The 23205-nt window shown below is 38.7% G+C and overlaps 1 protein-coding gene across 2 annotated transcripts in view; it reads right to left on the bottom strand.

The window, feature by feature from the left end:
- LYN (LYN proto-oncogene, Src family tyrosine kinase) overlaps positions 1-23205 on the bottom strand; it is a 46563-nt gene that overhangs the window by 9908 nt on the left and 13450 nt on the right. Inside the window, exons 2-10 of one of the 2 annotated variants that reach the window (XM_085221136.1) lie at positions 17150-17223; positions 15845-15893; positions 15645-15750; positions 15239-15337; positions 15038-15141; positions 13269-13418; positions 12073-12225; positions 6054-6236; positions 5063-5139 (exon numbers count right to left, since the gene is read on the bottom strand). In XM_085221136.1, the coding sequence (XP_085077262.1) occupies positions 5063-5139; positions 6054-6236; positions 12073-12225; positions 13269-13418; positions 15038-15141; positions 15239-15337; positions 15645-15750; positions 15845-15893; positions 17150-17218 (990 nt within the window). In that variant the 5' untranslated portion in view covers positions 17219-17223. Of the gene's footprint in view, positions 1-5062; positions 5140-6053; positions 6237-12072; positions 12226-13268; positions 13419-15037; positions 15142-15238; positions 15338-15644; positions 15751-15844; positions 15894-17086; positions 17224-23205 lie in introns of both variants that reach the window. The other variant, XM_010708948.4, reaches the window with a different exon arrangement.

Here is a 23205-nt window from a genome sequence, read left to right as displayed (position 1 = left end):
TCCATGCATCCTGCCCACTCTTTCAAGCCCTCTGAAGTGGTTGGGGCAATCAGCAAAAGCAGCAGAGGACTATGAAGGAGGGGGGAGAACCCAACAAAGCAGTGGATCAGGAGAGGACAGTGCTTTCATTCCATTTTCTGAAATGCACTTGCTCACAACCCACGGACTTCCTTGGTGAAAGACCACAGCTGAGGTTAAACAGTGCATACAGGGATAGGCAATGTTTATTAATGCAGCACAAGAATTACAGTAATACCTGGAACAGATTCCACGTATAAAATCTTCATTCCATGTGTAAAATGTGGACAGTCAAAAAAAGCAATGAATTAGTATTCATTCGTGATGGAGCACTGGAACAGGCTGCCCAGAGAGGCGTGGAGTCTCCTTCTATGGATTAATGACCCATCTGGATGCCTACCTGTGCAGCCTGATGTAGGGGGCCTGCTTTGCAGGGGGATTGGACTCAATGACCTCTAGAGGTCCCCTCCAACCCCTACAATTCTGTGATTCTGTAATTCAAATTCAAAGTTGTGCCTAGCTTGTGTTTGGTTGCAAATGAAGTCAATCCCAGGAGAAAAAAACAACAAACAACCAACACAAAGGGCATGACCCACAGTTAGTAAACTACTAAGAAACACTAGGATAAAAGCATTGCGACATTCCCCAGCTCTATTTCATCCATGGTTTTAAAACAGAACTCATCTAGATTCCTCTGAGATGCCTTGGGTAGACTTTTAAAAGGCTTCACTTTATACTGACAGATGAGGCTTTTTAATCTTCTCAGAACCTGTACATGTGACAGCCCAGGTGGAAGCACACCCAGCAGAAGCCAGGGAGCTGTGAATAAATGCTGCTTCAAAATACCTTCCATGCTGCTGCTGCCTGCCAGCAGAAATGAAGCGTGCTTGAATTGAGAGATTGGGGTGTTAAGGAATCCAAAACTTCTTCAGTTTAGTAGCAAAAAAAAAAAAAAATAAAATAAAAAATAAAATAATGGGCTTTCACTTTTTGGTAAAGAAGAGCAGAACATAACTTAGTTCAAAAGGTTCATTGAATTTGCATCATATTGTCTTAGCTGACCTCATAAAACAGAGACGAATGTGATTTCAGTAACTATGAAACAAAGAACTGGAAGTTCTGTGGGCAAGTTAGCTTTGAGACAAGACAGAAAATAGTGAAATCCAGTGTGGCAGTACCTCTGGTGATGCAATCGCCTGGCTACTGCCAGTAAATGAGAGGAATGAGAGCAGCCTGCATGCTCTGGCTGCTGCATTAGCAAGATTTGGAAGTGTAGATTGTGGACAAAGTGGTGAAATCCACATATGCTCAAGCTCAGAACTGGGAAGCAGCAGCTAAGAGCAGCCCCATGTTTCCTCAGCCCGCTTGCTGAGCTGAGAGGCAGAAGCAGCAGGAAGTGGAAGTGCCTGTGGCTTGTGTCAGCTCGTGGCTGGCTGGCAGAGGAAGTTGCAAGGGCAGCCCATGAGGCCGCTGTGCTGCTCAGCTGCCCACATGGGAGGGAGGCTCACAAGTGGTTCCTGGCTTTGGTTCTGGCATATACTGCAGATTTACAGTTCTGCTGAATTCTGCAGGTGATCCCATAGCCCTGTTCTGCATTAATGCAGGCGGTGCATGCTGAAAGTTTGCCGAACTCAGCTTTATTAAAAACATGACGGAGACTGCTGCATTCATCTCTAGGGGCCAAATGTATTTATGCCAGGGCAGGGCCGACACTAGATTTCCCCAGCCTCTACTCACACATACTATTTAAAACACAAAAGAGAAACTTCAGCTCTTTTAGGGGACAGATTTAGAAACCAAGCTGGACCACCTTCCTAGCAAGGACTTTGTTGCAACGTTTTCCATAGACCTGATCTCATAAACAGTGTCTGCTTGCACAGCAAAGAATAGAAATTAAAAAAAAAAATTCAAGTCCAAAGCCATACTGAAAGATAAGAACCAGATTTAAGTCTACCTCAGTACTCATCTGCTAGTATTGAAAATGGCATCAGTGCCTGTGTATGGTCAGCAAACAGCAAAATCAGGGTAGTGGTGTACAATGTATTCATGGACTTGCTTGAAAAAGATGCTTACTATTCTCTGTGGGAGAAATCTTTGCTTGTTTTTTGAAAAACCAAAATATTTTATCCCTTGCAAATGCAGATTTCTTTCAAGATTTCTCCAGGCAAAGGTTCTGTGAATTCAGGGAGCAGAGCACTGACCAGCTGCTTGGCAATGGAACACCAGCCCACTGCAGCCTTCAGCACAGTGACGAATCAGCTCCAGAACTGAGTTCACGTTTAAGGGCACCACATTGTTCGGCTGTCTGTTAGTCACACAGCCACATCCTCCTCTTATCCTCAATCCTTCCTTATCCAACAAGGCCACTGTAAGGTGACAAATGCCATTCCTCTAGATAAAAAGGCAACATATTAAGTGGAAGCATATCCTGTCCCTTTTTATTCTGCTGACTCACAAGCCCATTGCTAACGTATTGCTCTGCAACGAGTAACATTCTTTCAGAATTTTTTCTTGCAACAAGATTCTCATGCGCACATATGAGGATGCAAGCAAGCCAGCTGTGTAGTGTGGCTGTGAGCAAGTCAGTCTTGTGCAATACCACAGACTTATAAGATGAGAAAACACAATCCTCTGCTACCACTTGTTATGTTTTCAGTCTCCCCAAGAAGCTTGGATAGGCTGGTAAACTGCTTTACTGGAAAAGCACGGTCAGAGAGGCACGTGCAGCTCATGTGTGTGCCACCAAGGAAAAACATATTCCTGATCTCATTTTAGTTCACTGTGGTTTCCTTCCATGCCTCTTCTGAAGCACAGCTCACAGAATTTCTTTCCCCGTAGGCTGTTCAGAGAGTTTAACATCATTGCTGTAAGAATAAACTAATGATCCTTTTAGACAAGCCAAAGTGCTACCAAAACTAACCAAACACAGATTATGCTCTCATTTATGTAATACAGCCTACATTCTTGTAGTGTGATCTATAAGTAGTCTGCTGTAAAATCACCATTATCTTAGTAATAGGCCAACATAGCTTGAAAGTACGTTAGTCTGATTTTTGTCCTACAGAACAGGCAATTGAAAAGCCAGAATTAGACAGGACTAATGGAACATCTTTGTCGTTCAAAGTGAAATCCCTGACCTGAGAACCAAATGCAGCCTGCAAATGTATCCCATACAGTCCTGTTTTCAGTTGACGATGTTCAAAGCCTCTAACAAACGTGCTCAAGAAACCCACAAATTCTTTCCATAGGAAAAATCCCTGTTCCAGTTGGATTTTGTTCCAAAGTTTTGTTTGGGTTACAGTTGGAAATCCTCAGAAAGTGTTTCCTGAACATCCCTTTAAAATAATTCTGCAACCGAGTGCACGTCTTGATCTCAGATGTTTCTCTGAATAGTCTACATCTTACGTGAAGAAAGGGACTTCACATACCTCCTGTGCTGCCTAAGGTCCTGCCCTCTGAGGCCAAGTGCAGGAAAAGGCTCTCGAGGTTACTGGCAGATTAGGACGATCAGTCACCTCCATTTCAAATGACCCACCATTCAAAGCTTTTTAAATTACAATCACTTACCCCTGTCATAGTGAAAATTATTTACCCAGGTTTTATGCAGTTGCCTTTTTTCATTCTCCAATTCGTTAAGCTTTTTTAAGTTTGAAATTTCTGAAAATGCTAAACTCTTTTAAACAACACAACATCTTTAGCTCTAATAAAAAGGCCTACTGCACAACCACACGTGCTCGCTGACCTTCAGTCTCCCTCCATATCACTCACTGACCACAGATATTCTTCTCTCCCTTCTATTTTGCCCACTATTTTCAAAGCTACCAAATATTAATGCCTTATTTTATTTTTTTTTCAATCTTTTACAGTCAGTGTTGCTCATCCCTCCAAACCATGCCTTGGAATCAAACGGCTTTTTCACATCTACAAAGCTTTTATCTCCACTAAATTCTCAAGGACGAATTACCTAAATAGTTCAGAATACTTGACCTGTAGCTACACTGAATTGATAGTTACAGTAAAAACAGCTCATGTATTGAATCTGTTATAAAAAAATCTGTATTTGTGATACTGAACACTACATAAAAATGTTTCAATATACAATGTATTCAGCAGTTGTGTAATGATCTCATATCAAATGTTTATGTATAAATCACATTTTATTAAATCTTTTTAGGGCTTTCTCATCTTTCCCCATGACTTATAGCAAGTTAGTAAAACAGACTATAACCATCTGCAAACTATAATGCATTAAAAACATGTTGGAGAAAGGAAAACCTACCAGAAATGCTTTCATTACATATTAGTAACATGAGCTACAACTTTATGTAAATTGTAATTGTGCAAACCCACAATTCTCACCCTATTTTCTATGTGCTCTCTGGACATCTGAAGTTTGTAACTGTCAGAGGCAGAACACCAGACTATAGGCATCTGACACAGACTTTGACATACAAGTAACTCTGGGCTATGATAGATAGTTATGGGATAACTCGTGCTTTTTGAAACAATCACTTGTTCGTAAGTCAGCCACTGGCACCCGAAACACTATTTGATTAGATTTTACTAATTTCACTGTAATTTACATAAGATTTTGAAACCAACAATACTCTGCAGAAATTAACAGAGAAATTTGACTAATTGACCTAATTTATGAGGACTATCCTCCTATTAACAAATCTCATAAGTGCTGATTTTGTAGAACTTGCACTTAAACTTCCACCTCACAGCTGCTCTAAGTGAAAACAGCCTTCCCACAAGGGAAGTGACTGTGTACCACTGCCATCTAAGCAGCTCACTGGCACTACTGAAGAGGGATGCCTACCTTCACATATTCACTTTGAAACACTTTTTTCCTCTATTTCCCTATTCCTCTATTTTCCAAGAAGATTGAAAAGTAACCCAGCCTATTCAGACCAAAATATATTTGAAAACTACATTCTCGTTTCATGAAAAAGAAAAATAAATGGCAAAGTTTTCCATCATGAATTTCAGTCTTGGAGAGAAATAGTACCCCTCAATTTTTAGCATGTTTCTTAAGTCTTACCTGAGCGGAGAAGTCAATTAGCTTTGGAAGCATCAATTTACTTCCTTCATCACTCTTCAGAAAATCCAGCAAGCTTCCTGTTACAACAGAGAACAATTAAGTCAGTGTAGCTTACTATCACAATAAAGTTCCCAATGGGTACCCAATTTCTTGGGTCACAGATTTTTTGTAGTGAATAGTTTTGATTTATTTTCAAGTTGATTGCAGTAAGATCATCTCTTTACATAATCTAATCACAGTAATGCTCAGGTCAGAATGTCAGGTATCCAAGTTTTGCAGTTTTCCTGAGTGTTGAAAACTAATCAGAGTATACCTTCATTCAGTGGTGAATTTGATAATGACCCTATTCTACGGGCTATCAAAAAAGCACTCGAGGAGAATCACACTTATTAATTCTTTCAAAGTCATAAAGAATAAGTTCCTGAATTCTGAATTCTAGCTGGTGTTTATGAAGTCATCATCATTACTGCTTGAAACAGAATGAAACAAATAAATTAAAAACCACTACTAAGATAATCTGTGAAGGAAATCACACTTTCTTGTGTCATGGTGCTCTGCTACAGGTTGTCTTTTTCTAGTAGTGCAGCAATCCTTGCACACATCACTCACTTTATTCCCCAACACTTATCAATTCAAGGGCTACACAAGGCAATCTCTAACATTTTCATTATTGAGTGCCTCATTAGAACACCAGACAAAAAAATTAGATATTGGAACTCAGAGGAAGCAGATTAATTTGAGCGTTATATGCTCTGCATCTAAAACAACTCAAGAACGATACATTTAGGAAATCTGTAGAAATAGCTATCTTAAAAATGCAACAAGGAATCATAAATTTAAATATTTCTCTCTTTGAAGACAGATGCCTTATTTTGGAGTATACAATAGTGCTAAAACCCCAAGTTTTCCTTTTCTGTTCCTTGCTTCTTAAAGGAAGTGCATTGACTTATGGGAAACATTTACTGAGATGCCGATCCTATGTCATTCTCACCTTTTGCCATGAATTCTGTTATTATATAAATAGGTTCTTCTTTGGTCACTACAGCATAAAGCCTAACTAACTTGTCATGCTGAAGCGTCTTCATGAGGTTGGCTTCCTCCAGAAAGGCTTGCACAGACATCGTTCCAGGCTTCAGAGTCTTCACAGCCACTTTTGTACTATTATGATAGTAACCTGAAAAGAGGAAACATGTTCAGTCACCCTGCTTAGCACAGCATCTTTACCTGTAGGAATACACAGTGCGGGTGAGGTTAGATTCCATTAACAGCCACGAACTCATGAGCTTATGATCAGGTGTAGCACAAGTATTTACATTAAAATTGCCTTTTGTTTTGCCATCTCATTTAGTAAAAACTAATCAATTTTCTACTTTATTTTGAATGACTTATCTCAAAAAAACATCTAAAGAAAGAAAAATATCTTACTTTGTGCCAAGCTTGCGTTTATAAGTAGCCCATGAGAAAATATCAAAACAGTCAAGAGATGTTTTAATGAATGTTCACATAAATCATCTCTAACTCTAACAGAGGCAATGGAGTGCTTACAGGATCACGGAATGTCTTTAAATACCATGATTAGATCCATTTTATGCCTGCCTGTCTCATGCTTTTAATCTTTTCTTAAACCCTCGGTACTCAAAACGGAACATTTCAGTAAAGTGCAATCAAAAGAGCATTCTCGTGACCAACAAAGATATGTTGGCAGGACTGCAGCCCTGCAGAGTTCACAGCAAGATTCAAAACACAGTAATTCCTTTCCAGCAAAGCACATGCCAAGAGCAGAAATGACTGTGACTGCTTCATTTTTCTGTTTAACTTTCTGATGTAATGTTCTACTAATATGCGATGTAAGCAATAGTAAATAAGAAAGTAGTGAATTATTTTCTGAGCCAAATATTTATTAAATGTTAAAATAGCATTTAAAATCAATAGGATTGGAAGAATTTATCCTAAAGTTTATCTTGTAAAGCGTTTTACTGTGGGTAAAGAAAGTAAAGAAGAAAAAAACAGAGAGACAGAGAGAAGTATAAATATAACTTCTTCCTGATGTTCCAGATTTACAGAAAGCTTCAGCAGTATCAAACCACAGCCTTTTGTCCCCTACTATACACATTTCAACATTGCAAAAATGCATCTAGGAAGAGGCAAAGCTTCCATGACTTCCATGAATCCGGACAGTATTACCACAATGGATGTACCTCTGCATTTGAGCCCACCAGTTCTTTACACTACATTTCTTTATATTCTTTGTTGCCTAAGCAAAGCAAGGAATTAACTCCAAGATCCTAAGTCATTGCTCTACCCAATACATATTTTATCACCTTTGGAAAAGAGAGATCATTGTCTGACAAAAGCAACTTTATCTGACAAAACATTTACCTGCACGATTTTTAAATGTATTTTTTCCAAGCATAGTAAGATCAAAGCATAATACAGACATGCCTCCATATGATCTAATAATTAGAAATGACAACGACAGGTCAAATTCTGCCACTGAAGCTCAGATATATAATTTCCACCCACCAAAAAAAGAAGTTAAATCTCTTTCTGCTTACGAAGTATAAAGCATCTTTATACAGCTTATAATGTTCTATTCCATACCCTGAGTGAGAGCATTAGTTCCACTCTACTTTTGTGGAATAATCTGCTAAACATACTAATTAATACCATTACTTCTGAAGTGATCTATACTCTTGACATTAACTACATAAAAGCATAAAAGTATTTCACACTCACTAAAGAGGTACACCAGATGATGTTGGTGCTTACAGAAACTTTACGTTACTAACAACAAAAGCTTCACCCAACACTGATGTTTTCTGCAGGAAAACAGTCTGTCCTGCTCCTATGGGGGCAACAGAAATCAAAGTAGCACGAGGGCATTAGAGACATTTGATCCTGATCTGTCTCTCATTCATTTATTTCATCAGGAAATCATATTGGGACACACACACACACACACACACACAGATTCCAAAGTGATAGGTAAGCAATTACATTCTTACTCACAACTAATATATCCGACATGAAATTCAGATTATTTGCCAAGTAATATTCAGATCCTGTGTATGCTGTAAAAATACACTTGTGATGCTGATGAGATGTACCCGCTGGTTTTCCCAGTTCATTTTATATGCCTTTGTGTTAATAACACTATTTCTGCAGTATGGCTTACTCTGATTACTGATATCTCAAAATTTTTATTACTTATATTCTAATTTGGAGTTTAAAAAATAAAGGTTTTACAACTGAGATGCAAGCAAAATGCGCCTCATTAATAAAATACACTATAATGGCTCCATGTGTGTTGTTAACTTTTCTCTTACTCCTACTTAAGAATTCTATGCATGGATTATTAATGCCACAGAGCATTATGGTTCACATCATATCAGTACACGCTAGGACCAAAAATACACACAGCATAGACTCTACTCTTACAGTGCTACTCTAGTTTGTCACTGCACTAAGGGAGCTGCCCAAATGCATTAACCTCCACAGCTGAAAAGCCTTCCATACCAATGGCAGGAAGCAAGTCTTTCAGCAGTTTAGGCTTTTTTAAAACACTGTATGTGATGCAAGCAATAACATACAAGTCCTGGACGGCCAGGTTGTCTCCAGATTCTTGCATGGGCTTAATCAGACCAAGTTGTGATATGAATCCATAACAGACAGTAATAAAGCATTTCTGACCGCATCTCCAGGACTGAAGATGAACAAATCATCTTATGAACAAGATGCAGCATTCTCCTTCTTTTGCCTTCACAGTGTATAAGGTTACACCGTGAACAACCTGAGCTACAGAAATATACACTGTTAGAAGGCAGATAATGTCTCAGGCCATCACAGCTGCAAGAGGTACAGTTTATCCAGGATGCTGGCTGAGAAACAGCAGCTTCTTCACATCCTATTGCAGTTTGACTCATCACTCCTTCCTCTCCTATAGGCACAGAATCATAGTATCATTTGGGTTGGAAAGGACTTGACGGACCACCCAGTTCCAACCCCCCTGCCGTGGGCAGGGACACCTCCCACTAGACCAAATTGCTCAAACCCCCACCCAACCTGGCCTTGAACACTTCTCTGGGCAATCTCTTCCACTGTCTCTTTGAGTAAAGAATTTCTTATCTCTAACATCAGACTACCCTCTTTTACTTTAAAGCTTGACCTATCACTACAGGCCCTGGTAAAAAGCCTTACTCCATCTTTCTTATAAGCACCTCTTAAATATTTTAAGGCCACAGTAAGGTCACCCTGAAGCCTCCTCCCAGGCTAAACAACCTCAACTCTTACAGTATTTCCTCATAGCGCAGTCATTTTGTAGTCCTGCTCTAACAGTTCCATGTCTCTCTTGTGCTGGGGACCCCAGAAGGATATGCAGGGCTGAAGATGGGGTTTCACAAGAGCAGAGTAGAGGGGGAGAATCACATTCCTCACTCTGATGGTCACGTTTCTTTTGACACAACCCTGGACACAATTGGCTTTCTGGTCTACAAGTGCTCGTTGCTGGCTTGCATCCAATTTTTCATCTATTAATATCTCTAAGTCCTCTTCAGGTCTTCTCTCAATCCCCCCATCTCTACTGACACCAGTGATTACTCTGACTCAGCTGCAGGACCTTGCACCTGACCTTGCTGAACTTAATGAGATGTATATAGGCCCACCTCTCAAGCCTGTGAAGGCCACACTGAATGGTACTTGCCTTGTAGAATATCAACTGCACAACTCAGATTGGCACAAATTTGCTGAAAGTCCACCCAATTCTGCTGTATTTTTTCATAGCAATATTAAACAGCGTAGGTTGGAAGGGCTATTGGGCCCAACCCTCTCTGCAGCACGGACACCAGCGCAGGGGGCCAGGCCCACGTCCAGGTGATTGCTGAACGTCCCTAAGGAGACCCCCACACACAGACTGTGCCAGTGCTCTGTCACCTTCACAGCACTTAAGTGCTCCTGGCATTCTGAGGCAACCTCCTCTGTTCCAGTTTGTGACCACTGCCTCCCATCCTGGCACCGGGCACCACTGGAAGGAGCCTGGTTCTCTCTTTTTTGTACCCTCCCTTCCGGTATTTATGGACATTGATAAGATTGCCCCCAACACTCCAGGCTGAACAGTCTCAGTTCTCTGAGTCTTTCCTCACGGAAGTCATGCTCCAGTCCTTTCATCAACTTGGTGGCCCTTTGTTGGAATCTCACCAGTAGTTCCGTGTCTCTCTTGTACTGGGAAGCCTAGAACTAGATACAGTTCCTCTGAACTGGATGCTCTTCCCTCTGAAACCAAAATTCTAGGTACCCTTGAGCAAGTTGAAATATCTTTAGTAATTAAGATATGGAGTAGTATTTCTCATTCATACTGTGGCCAAAGAATCATTTTGCTTCAGATGAAGTATATAACTGGGAGAGTGTAACAAGATTTCTCCATACTTCCACATAATGCCAAATGCCTCTATGTTGGTCATCATCACAATTTGTTTCTTGGCATCCTGCACAGATAATATAGTCTTTTTTCTTCTCGAATTTCTAAAATTCATCTCCTGATTTGAAAAGGTCTGCACCAAGCAAATCATCTTCTCTTGCTTCAGAAAGGAAGCAGAGAAGAGGAAACACAATGAATCATTTCACAGTACATTAATTTTTCCCACAGCGCAGCAATTCAGATACAAGGGTTAGACCCAACTGAGATGTCAAAATAAGGACACAAACAAGAGGAAGCATCTTGAAAGAGAAACACCCTTTCAAAGTTTAATGCCTTTGTGTGTGCATGCAGAAGTAGTCACTTCCCATAATGATCTACATTTTCAAGCAGGTGATAACGTTCGGCCATGAAGTTTTTCACAGCACTTCAGCATCAGTTCACTATTTCTTGCCCTGATTTATTAGGCAGAGAAAAATGGTACAATGGCAAACACTTGTCTCAACTAGCACAGAAATTGTCATTCAAGCCAGAGGCTTTCTTAAGCCTTTTCTTACAAAGGCAGATAAAAGGCTGAATCTGGTTATGTCACATCATAGAGATGTGTTGCTGGCATTTTTACATGATTTATACAGGGAGATTGCACCTACGATTGAATTAGACCTTTCTGATTGATGTAAACATGTGTGAATTTGCCACTCAAACAGAACCACTCTGTGCTTTACTTTTACCTAAGGAAGGTATCGTTTATCTTGATTAAGTCAAGTAAGATAGTACCAGTAACCAGTGTGTAAGTAAAGAATAGCACACAGAACATGTAATATGAAACCAAAAGAACACTCAGATGCCTGAATAGGCAGCATTTCAAAAGAAGAGAATTGAATCATGATCAGACTGTGATTAGACAATGGTTGTAACTCTTTGCTAAAGGAAGTCAGTGAAGCTGAGAAAATGTTTTTAAACAACCAAGGCTAATTATGATTATAACTAACACTATAATTGTGTTAGCATTGACTACTACAATCTTGTGATGCTTTCATTACTGGATACCTGCATGATAGCCTCCATATCAATCTCTAACCTTCTACCTATGTAAGTCACCTACCTTTCTGAGCAACAAGCTCAGACAATAATCTTGGATTAAACAACCCATTTTTTTCATGCAGTATGATAGCCCCATACACTATACTTCACTCTTTACCAAAGGATGATAAAAACTACACATAATTCACTAAAAGACAATTACTTTATATTTCAGATTTTCTACCACAATCTGATTTGACTTAAAGTTTTGAGATGCCAACCAATTTTGAGAACTGGGAGTCAAATCTTAGTAAAACCTTCTATTTTCCCCACAAAGCACAACAACAACAACAACAAAACCAGTTGTATTAGACATCTTAAATTACAGTGCTTGCTCCTAAGAATTTGTCTGTGCCAGATACCTTACCCTTCACAAATCCTCTTTCCTATTACTCTTCCTCATGGGAAGTATATTCTGAGTATATTAAATCAGGCCTTTATATCTACTGTTATTCGGATTAATTCTTAAACACTACTACTTTCAGCTGATGTATTCTTTTCAAAGAAATAAGCTTACCCATCCAGACTTCTCCAAACTGACCAGCTCCAAGCTTCTTCACTAATTTAATTGATTCTCGTGGAATTTCCCATGCATCTTTATCCCACGGTTTTTGAGGCTTTGGACTAATACAAGCTTTTTCCAGTTTTCTGCATAATCCATCTGATTGTTCTGTTTTCCAAAAGAAACACAAACTATAAAATCCATTACATTTTAATGTCTTACATTCTTTTAGACAAAGGCTACTTAATTTAAGCGTGCATTAACCAGTTCAAAGCTGATTCAAAGTAGTTCAGTTCCTTGATAAAAGCATAGCCTTTTCACACTTAATAGAGAACTGTCACATGCATCTGGTTACCATCATTGTTGTTGTTTTTTTTTGTTTGTTTGTTTTTTATTAATTACAATTTATAACAAATAAATTTAAGATTTGATCGATAACAGTACGTAGATGAAGATGCACATTTGTGTTGAGCTTGAAAGCTGTATTTGGATTCGTCATCAGGTATTCTTATTGTACGTTTCAGATGTACACACACATAGGAATGCAAGCACAAGTAGGTCACAACTATTTTTTTCTCCAGCCACATATCAGCTATAACTTCAACACAAATGTAAAGTAAGTATCAGGTTTACAAGCTGTGCAGAAAAATTACCACATATCTAAAAACTTAGAGAAACATCATGGACAAGAACTTAGCATGGCTTTGAAAAATTGATGTGATTTACATCTTTCTTCTTCTCTGTCTTCCCAATGGCAAGACAAAAATATATATGTTTTTGAGTTACTGTACAAGAGGTTGTGCAAAATAAAAAGTCACTTTTGTAGCTAAAGTATAGGTGGAAATTTGATCCTACCCCTCTTCCTGTTTGTAATAAAAGTAGGTGTAATATACTCTCAAAACAGAATTTATCTGTTTACAGTGCAGTCAGTCTTGTCTATTGTCTCACATCATCATCACTATGATGAGATGTTTAATAAAGCTGTTCTGTATTTTACAATTGCATGCAACTGAGCGTGTATTAGCCCTCATTGTAAAGCAGCCTTAGTAGGGTTTCAATCATTTTTACTTTACCTTTAATAACATGCATGTCCGAGTTACTTAGAATTAAGAGATGAAAAGTTTTGAAACAAAACAAGAAATTATTTATTTTCCTTCACAGGAAATAATGGCTGTATTCTATTCCATAATCCACTAACATATTTAACTTACTTTGATAATGCTTGATCATATCATTGATGCTGGGAAAAGTTATTCTTGGAGAGATGTAAAATCCTCCATTGTCTAGACTCCTAATTTTGTAGTGCTTAATGACATCACCATGTTGGGGATCATAGTCTCTTATGGACAGAGAATAGCTGCCTGAGAATAAAGAAAGAATGATTATTAACAGATAGCAAGTCTGGGCTGCTCACACACACAGTCAATCAACAAAAATACCTAATTTATTTTATTTTTATTTCTCTTCTTCCTCAAAAAAGCCCATAAGGAATTCAGTCAATAGTTAGCTCTGAATTGGTCACCGAAGTGCTTACAGTCAGACTTTCTCTTTCGTTCTTATTCAGTAGGTTTAAGAGTTCCATAATCCAGTCATCCGTAACTAATGTGCACTTCTGCATAAAGTCACACTGACTTGAGTAGAAACATCTGGGAAAGCAACTCTAGGGTTGTCAAACCAGTGAGATAGAAACTAAAATTTGAAGATCAGCATGTTAAAAAAGGAACAGACTAGAGGTCTTGGCCAGCTAGAAAAGGGATTGTTTGGAAATGGCCTGAGGCATGCAAGAGGGCAAGAAGATATTTCAATATTTGGGATTCTAACCTCAGTTAGGAATTAAGATGAGGCAACATATTATCGATCCTAAACTACAGAATTCTTGATTTCTTTCACTTACATAAATCTCATAATCCATTTTCAAAGGAGAAGAAATCACCTTGGTTCCTTCTCTTTCTCTCCACATGCACATCCAGTGACAGGAGACAGAAGGAAATATTTAGTGGGTACTTTGCCTTACTTCTACAAGCCTCTGTTAAATTTAGATCACTGTCTTCGTTTGAGAGCACAGAGACAGTGATGTGGGCTAGTTACAGAAAGCTTTCTAAGCAACAATCATAGAATCATTTAAGTTGGATCATCAGGTCCAACCACGAACCTAACCTACTGAGTCCCATCACTAAACCATATCCCTTAATGCCATGTCCACATGCCTCTTAAATACTTCCAGAAATGGTGGCTCCACCACTTCCCTAAGCACCCAGTTCCGATATTTGGCCATCTGCAATGTTAGGGCCAAAAAAACCTACTCCTATGGAGAGGACAGACATATGATCCACTGAAGGGATTAGCATGTTTTCCATCTGGAGGATAAAATGTATCCAATTGGAGCATTCAATTAGGTCACTGTTAGAGTTGAGATATTGGAGCAGAACCATCTTATGCTCTTCTATAAATCTCAGTTGAAACACCTGGAGAACTTACTAAACAGTTTCCTACAAAGAGCTGTATCTAGATCAGGAATCTTTACCAAACTGTTTCTTCGTTTGTGTTTTAAGTGATGCTACAACACAGAAGTGTAGACTCCTTATATGTATTAACTGTACTTTAAAACTTGTAATGATGGATATAGATACAAAAATGGAAGACAATAAAATACAACTTCTACTATTTACAACTAAAATTGTCCTTTAACAAAGGAATCACGAATGCTATGAAGGAAAAAGATATTTTCATTCATTGCTGCTTCTTGCCAGTGTAATAATCCACATGTACACATATCCCCCCTCTGCTTCAACTTAAGAATTTGTAGCTTTCACCTCTTTCCCTGATAATTTTCTCATATTTCTTACTCCTAAGTAGCTGCAGTAATTTCAAAATGGACAGACTGGTATAATTCCATAGCACTTGATGCAAACTTTTGTGAAGACAGCTTGCATATTTTAACTGTAATATCAATTTCAAAATCACCCATCCAAAAGTCTACCTTTCAATGTTTCACTTTCTCTGATAAGGAATGCTCCAGGGCCATTTCCAGGAGCCAGGAGTTGCCTTTCAGCATCTTTTCGAGTTATGTCTTTGAAGAACCACCTGAAAAATATTTCAGAGGGTTAGAACTTTCCCCCCCCCCACAAAAGATACAACACGAGGTTTAAAATGAAGTCTGGCAGTAGTTAGAAGAACTTACTCTTCTGTTTCCAAGGTATTTACTTTTGCTACGTAATTGCTGGGAATGAAACCTTCTTTCTTTGTTGTGAGAGATTTAGCTTTCCACCAGTCTCCCAGCCTGAAAAACAGACACGTAGGAAAGGAAAGTCATAAGTGATTGTTCAGGTTCTGTTGTGCCAAGGAGAGAAAAAATGCCTTTTCTCTGCACTCAGGCTCCGCTTAGAAGCCATTGGTGCCATCAGAGCAAAGCCTGGTTATCATTACAGCTGCCAAGCTTTACCCACATTCATATTTTCACATACAGGGGATCTTCCTTAACATTTGTACACTTGTGTTACAAGTGGCACATAAAAAATTATAAAAAAAAATTTAGAAGTCAAAAAAAAAAAGAAAAATTACAATACAATTTGAACTATCATACTCACTCCTCAATAACTTTCAATTTTTCTCCTTTTTTGAAGGACAAGTCATCTTCATGAAGGCCATCATAAGGATACAGAGCTACTACAATGTCTCCATGCTCTTCTGGTTCTACAAATATAGAAAGGCAAAGGAATATTCTCATTATTTCACAAGCTGATGAGGACATAGCATATAGGCAGCAAGATTCCTTTGGAAAACTTACCTTCATTGGCAAATATCTGTCCCGGTAGAAGGTGTGCATCTGTATTTCCCTACAACAAAATATGTCTTTAATTAAGCAGTTTTATATCTTTGAGACAACACTACATTACAGTTACATATTATTCACTTGCTTTGTTATTATCTTATATGTCTTATGAAGCATTTTGCAATCATTTTTGACCTCTCATCAAAAGCAAATTACAACAAAGAAAATACAGTAAAACCCAACTAGATTTTGAACTGAGCAGCTCAGACCCCAGGCAGCTGTTCAACAAGTGAAAGTTCACATTTTGCAACTTCTGCTGAACAGGCTTTACATACGATAGTTTAACTGGATGGCTAGTATCACATTGCTGGTGTGAGGAACTGTCATGCTAAAGAACTACAAGCACAGCTAAAAAAAAAAAAAACCTAATTAAAAACAATGCAAACAGTAATTGTGATTTGTGTACGTTGATACAGAGAATACTGTGACAGCTGAGGACAAACAACAGAAGGGTGCAATCAACATCCCCAGAGCATGCAGTCCCTGAGTAAGGACAGCTAAAAAACACTCTTTCTTCAGAAGAAAAGGGAGTGGGGAAAAGAGGTATGAGTAAATCTGCAAAGTAGCAAGCCTATTTACTAACCAGTGGGATTTCCTTTCCCAGCACCCCTTCTTTTTTGCTAGATAGCACACAAGGAACTTCCCTTAGCTTCTTCCTCTTTCACCACAGTACCGCCTGCTTCAGAACTGCACCCATTCTGCTCCTCTCCTGCTCGCTTACATACACACCTTATATAAGGTCAAATATTGGCCTTCAGTGAATAAAAGAAGGTTGACTACAATTGGTAAAGACTCTAACCTCAACCGTTTTAAACAGAAGTAATCACCACCTGGATCCCACAGCTATTAATATCCAACACCGATGTCTCTAAAGTTACCTAGCATTCTTCTACAGACATACCTACATTTAGGTCAAAAGTCTCCCAAGGAGAGAGTAGAGAGTCTCCCAGTGTTCCATGCAGAAAACAATGTAAATTACAACACATAAAACAATGTAATTCATCAATCAATAACTTTTTTTTTTTTTTTTTTGTAGTACATATTCTTTAAGTGGGAACTGCACAACACTAAAAGCCAAATTGCAGATTAATGATCAATTTGAATTTCTTCATGCATGTGTTTTGGACTGAAATTTAAGCTATGCCAGTCATGCTTTGATCTTGCTAGTGGAATTCTCCCCTGAGACTATCTACTTACTGGCCTTTGCTGTTTATTGGACGTTGGATCCCTCACATAAATAGTTCGTTCAGTTTTACGTACTGGTTGATTCTTCAAATCTAGCCCATCTCCATGCAGATTCTCTTTCCTTTTTGATTTTATACATCCCATATTTCCTGTTGGAATAAAAAAGGTATTAAACAAAACATTATGCCATAAACCAAGCAGTTTCCCATAGAGTCATCTGGTTTATGTAGCAAACATTTACTTCCTTTTCATATACAGTAGTTCATTGGAAGAACAACTTAATGTTAGGAACACATACTATAAGATTTTTTCTGAAGCAAAGGAAAAAAAGAATGATTTATTGTCTCAATCCACAAATGAAGTAAATATGTCAAAATATTTATTTCCCATTTCAACATTTTCTGATTTATCATCTTTTCTCCTCAACCACCCTTCTCCATCTTTCTGATTATTCTGTGAGCTTCAAAATAAATAGAAGTGCAAATATAATTACTGTAGCGAAAACCCGTTTTGGTGTTTTAGAGAAGGCTGCTCTTAAGCTGTAAGAAATACTGCAGAGGCTTTAGTGTAGCAGATCTTCAGGAAACAAAGAAATAATCCACTCTGAATGACGAGAACTGCAGCCGCAGTTAGCCATGCCTGTATCTCCCCACTTTATTTTGCATCTGCCAATCTAGCAGGGAGCTCAGCTGGATTCAAATCCCTGTCTCACACCAGGCTGATGATCTGTGCAGTCCCAGCTCCAGGGCAGATACGCTGCTACTGTGACCTTCAGCAATGAATCTCCTTGTCCAGATAAGCCTGTTACAACAGTTTAAAACAGACAGTAGGTGTATCAGTGATGACAAACCACCACAAGTATTTCTTCTCCAACACAAATAAGAAGGATAATCCTTCCCACAGAATGTGTATCCATGCTCAGTCAGATGCGATACAGCTGCTAGCATCTGCGTGGCTGGAACCTGACTGCTAATCCCATGATATAATTACAGAGCACTTCAGCAAACACATATACAACGTTATCTCTATATTCCTCCCTCGGAGGATAGCAATTTTACTTACTCTTGAAAGAATCCACTAGGAAGGCTTTTCAAACCTCTTCTTCCTTCCTCTCTCCCTCCTTTCAGGTCAGTGCTCTAATGCTAGGTTCACAGTCATATTTTCTCTTGCAGGCACATATTCTCACTCCCCCTGCCCTAATTAATCTTTAAAGCCAGTTCTTTGAAGAACAGTGTAAAACAAAATAAGAGCTCATGGAGGGCTCAAGTAAGCCAGCTGTGAATAAAACACAGCTGGAGAAGCTAGATTGTAGCACCCTACACTACATCTTTCACCTCCATCTCTCTGAAGAAGAGGTTCTCCATCTTGTGCGCCAACATTTCCATGTCCCACTCCTGCACAAAGACACTCGGAGGCACCGTCAGCCAGGATCTTCCCTTAGAGGCATACATCTGTAATGCCTAATATTAGTTTGTGACAAAGTTCACCGGAAGATTTTCCAAATGTTCACTTCTGCTTGGGTTATGTGCTAGTTGCTTTGGAGGGGGGGAAATAAAGAAGAGGATTTTTATTTTTAATAATTGTGAATGTATGAATGATTCTTGTTCTATTGTAAAATGGTCTACAGGGAAATTTTGTACACCCGTAAGCAAGTTGCTGTTTGCAAGTTCACACTAGACTACTGGAAGCCCAGTGTTTAATTACTTGCTGTATCTGCAAGATCGGGTATTTAGCCACCTAAGCGCTAACCTTTTTGCTCTTGAGTATTTCTGCTTCTACAGAACAAACTGCTGAAGTTGAGGACATAAGATAATTTGATCCAAACTCCTCTGTCTATTGCTGTAAGAAACCTGAAGATATCTTGGGAGACTGCAGTTCACCCAGTGCCAATGTAAAGTCACAGAAAAGCATTTTTACTAAGGTGTTTTTGTTGTTGTTGTTGTTGGATTTTCTTTTTTGGCGGCTTAAAGCACATGAGTAGTGAGCCTATTGTGGTGTCCTGCTGCAAGCTCAAGGTTAACATTTGTTCGTGACAATAACAATGGAACAGTAATATCAATGTGCAGGTGCTATCTAATCCTACAGCAGTATACTCAACGTCATGTAAAACTGCACAAATACAGTGTGTGAAACAGTTTGTGTGACGGCACCAAAAAGAAGATCCTGCACCTCATCACAAAGAACTCCTTTTTTCCCCTGAGAGATGAAAACTCCTAGCCCTCAGTGAATATAGCTACATCTACATTAGGAGGAAGTTTTTCACACAGAGGGTGGTGTCACATTTGAACAGGTTACCCAAGGAGGTTGTGGATGCCCTATTCCTGGAGGCATTCAAGGCCAGGCTGGATGTGGCTCTGGGTAGCCTGGTCTGGTGATTGGTGACCCTGCACATAGCAGAGGGGTTGAAACTCAAGGATCATTGTGGTCTTTTTCAAGCCAGGCCATTCTACGATTCTATGGAAATTGGAGTTGAGCTCCAATTACCAAATAGTCCCAAGCTGGTACTGAAGACAGTACATGCTTCAATGGGGAGTTACTGTCCCCTTCCCTCCAGTACTTTTGTTTTCAAAAGCCTCTGCTCAGTGACTGAGTGTAGCATGTGCACTGAAGGGTTTATACTCAGTACATTTCACCTGCATTGTCAGTTTTATAACCCACAGCATTATATTGAAATCTAAAGTTCCTTCCCAAGGTTTTGAGAGTGGTGTTTACATAAAAATTTGTAGAGCTAGTATAAATAGCAGGCACTGAAAGGAGAGCTTCAATCAAAGCACATTAAATAATGGATTTCAAAATAATATGTTATATAATTACCAGAGTTAATAACGAACTTTAAGTCCTAGCATATTACCCATTCAACAGAATAGATTTGAAATGTAAGAAGTGTATGCAGAGAGCTTCTTTTGTAGTCTACACAGTACTCATAAGGAAAATCTGAAGGGGGAAAGTTAATTCATGCATAAATAAAATATTTTACTTAGTATCAAGTGTTTATTTGCATAGCTCTCCCTTCCTGTATCACAATGAGTATCAAGGAAGTGTTTTGAGAAGATATAAAAGAAAAGCAAAAAAACCAAACCAAACCAAAACAAAAAACAATGCAGGAGCACAGTATAATTACATACGACACTACATTATTGTTCTTCAGAGATAAAAATAATATAGACACCAGAGGAAATACTGTCAGTCCCCACTCAGGCATTTTCCACCCAAAAGTTGTTCAGTACAGAAAGTATCACTATTCATCCACGCTTTTGATGCACTTTGCTGTCCACACAGAGCCTCCTCACTGTTGTTTTGATGTCTACAGAGACATTTGCTTTAAATTTTCCCACTGAATCCCTTGTTATCTTCTGTTTCATCTTGCTATGGCAGCACGTGGGTCTTAATTTCAAAGCAGATTTCCGGAGTATCAGAAAGCAGCACAATACTTGAAGGTCAAAAGCTGCTCTCTATCCTAGAAGTGCTGTTGCACTATCAGCCTTTTGCTGCTTCCAGCAGTCAGGGACTGTGTGATCACTGTCTGTCCATCTGCCACTGTTAGCATTTGAGGTTTTATTTCCCCCCATTGCTTAAAAGCTGATCTTACTTTTCTCTTTGCTCACGGTTGCAACTATTGCCATCACACAGTATTTACAGTGCAAACTGGAAACCCTTTCCTGAAAAATCACCCTGATACATCTGGACCTTTCTGGAGTTAAGTCATGTATTAATGTAAGCGATTCTCAAATCTTCACAGATTTTTCAATTCTTTAGAGCAGTTTTATATTAATCTTTACCTATGACAATAATTTTTAGAAAGCAACTAAAATAGACACTTCGTTGGCTTGGTTTTATTTCTTCCAATAGTAAAGTATTTTTTCAAGAACTTCAACTGTGATGGTGGGTATATGCATAATTCAATTTTATTCAATAAATATTTGTTTATCCAAAGAACAGCAATCAAGAATGTAAACATCATTTCTGTGGGTAGCTTCAGCTTTTAGCACTTATATACATATGTGCTTAAACTGACACATAAAGAAAGTGAATTTGTATTCAATTATAAGGTTCATCAGCATTAAACTTTTCACCACCAACTCCATTATGCATATATACAGAAGTGTGCCTTTGCAGTACAGATAAGATAGAGATGGTCCATTGAGAAGAAATAAATGAAGACCCTCAAATTATTCTGATCTTTAGCACAGCTTTCTGTCTTCAGAATTCCAAGTGAAAGAACTGAAAGCAATTATTTTCACTATACAAAAACATTTTTAAAGCTAGGACTTTAAAATAGCTTGGAAAACAGACGGGTAAATTCCTTCGTCTTTTAAACACGTTTTTCAAAAAATGGAAAATTAGATCCTTTCCTCCTTCTGTTTTTCTCTAGTTTAATTCCATTTTATCTTAGTGTAGCCATTAATGCCTGCCTTTTTTTTTTTTTTCCTATTATTTCACAAGTTCCAAAGTCAGAAGGTAAGAACTGTGATGCTCTCATCACATCTACTGAATAATAAAGCTTGTGAGACTGTTCAAGGTCAAGGGCAAGGCAGAAGAGTTTTGAGGAAAGAAACAAACTCACTAAGGGTCTGAAAAACAAATAAACTTGGATCTAAAACCACTCAGGAGAAAGAATTGTGAGCCAGCCTTGTCCAAGGACACCAACACCTGCTTTCTCAATACCATCACCTAACTTTATTCTTTACTTTCTTCAACTGCTTCAGTTTCTCATTCTAGAAAATACAGAAATAAATGCAATCTTCAAGTTTAAGGAATTAAACCTTATCTTAAACTTCATTGCTGACTTGTTATTGTAAGTCTCAGCTGCCTGGTAATTCTCATTAAATTAGACTATTCAGAGCAGAGAAATCCTGGGTCAGCTTTTATCTTTGGGCCTGTTTCACTTCCTACATCTTGTTTTTGCAGCAGAGACCAGCTAGGGGAACTTCAGCAGTTTGTTCTTCCCTCGCCTTTCCGCTGAAATGGTTATGCACGTCTCAGTCGCTCCTCAACTCATGTATTTTAAATCTCTTTGTAATTCAGTATTTTTCTACTGGACCACATTACATCATCTTCGTGTCTCTCAAACTGAATCAGTCCCTTAGGTGGCACAGAGACACGAATCATGACGTGAGCCCTGAATATAAGAAAGAACAAGAATAGCTCCATCTACCCAGTGTTTACTATGACGGATGTGCCCAGGACTCCACTTGTAACTGTAATGTAAGAAACTGTATTCCAGATGGCAGCATTTCTAAAAACAAGAGAAAAAAAAAAAACAGGGAGTCCTTAAACTTCTTTCTTCTCTTTCTGGGAAAGGGTGAGACAAAGCTAAAATAATATTTTGACATGCACATATATAAAGAGGCAAAGACGACAAACTGTTTAACCATCAGGGTAACCTTCAAAGAACAAATATCACTGACTGTATGCAGCAGGCTATGAGATATCCTCAAACACATAAGCTGAACCATAAAACTTTCCAAGAGTTCACTAGAGCTATCTACTTTACCACTGGGCTAACAATTACTTTCTGGAAAAGGCAGTACAATTGCATTATATGAGCTTTGAAACAAGGTTATAAAGCTCTGTTTATACAGAGGTTACTGCACGGTGGTGGGGAAGAACAAAATGTGAAAGGTTTCAGATCCACACCACACTTGGCTTTGAGGCCATCTCACAACTCCCAGTCTTAAACACTCTTTGGGGCCAATAACAGCTTTGAGCCTAACTGGCTCTTCACCTTCTCAAGTAATCAGGAAGAAGTGGCATCTCACTCTCTTCTCTAGGTTTTAAGGACCAAGCCTTCTCAGTCTTTTCTATTTCCACCAGCCATCCAGGAGCCCATAACCTCATCTCTGCATCCGCTTGAACTCATCCCTCCTAAGTGTAGGAGCTGATCACGTGATGACTTTCAGCAATGCCTTGCAACAAACAGCACTTCTGTTTCTTCCAAAGGTAGAAATAGGTTCCCCAGTGAATTTACTGTTTTCAAACTTTCATCACACTGGCCTTTTGTAATCATCTTGTGATCAGTTAGAACTGATCCATTGTCTCATTTTTCATAATGACAAACTCTCATGAGAGCAGACTTTCATATCTCCAGTAGCATTCTTTGCACCCTGCTATTAAATTTCTCCATGTTATTT

This window comes from Meleagris gallopavo, chromosome 3 (genome assembly GCF_905368555.1).
Source record: "Meleagris gallopavo chromosome 3, MGAL_WU_HG_1.1, whole genome shotgun sequence".
In the NCBI taxonomy this organism is placed as follows: Eukaryota; Metazoa; Chordata; class Aves; order Galliformes; family Phasianidae; genus Meleagris; species Meleagris gallopavo.
The sequence above is the reverse complement of the archived record's forward strand: the minus strand, read 5'-3'. Positions and strand labels throughout refer to the sequence as shown.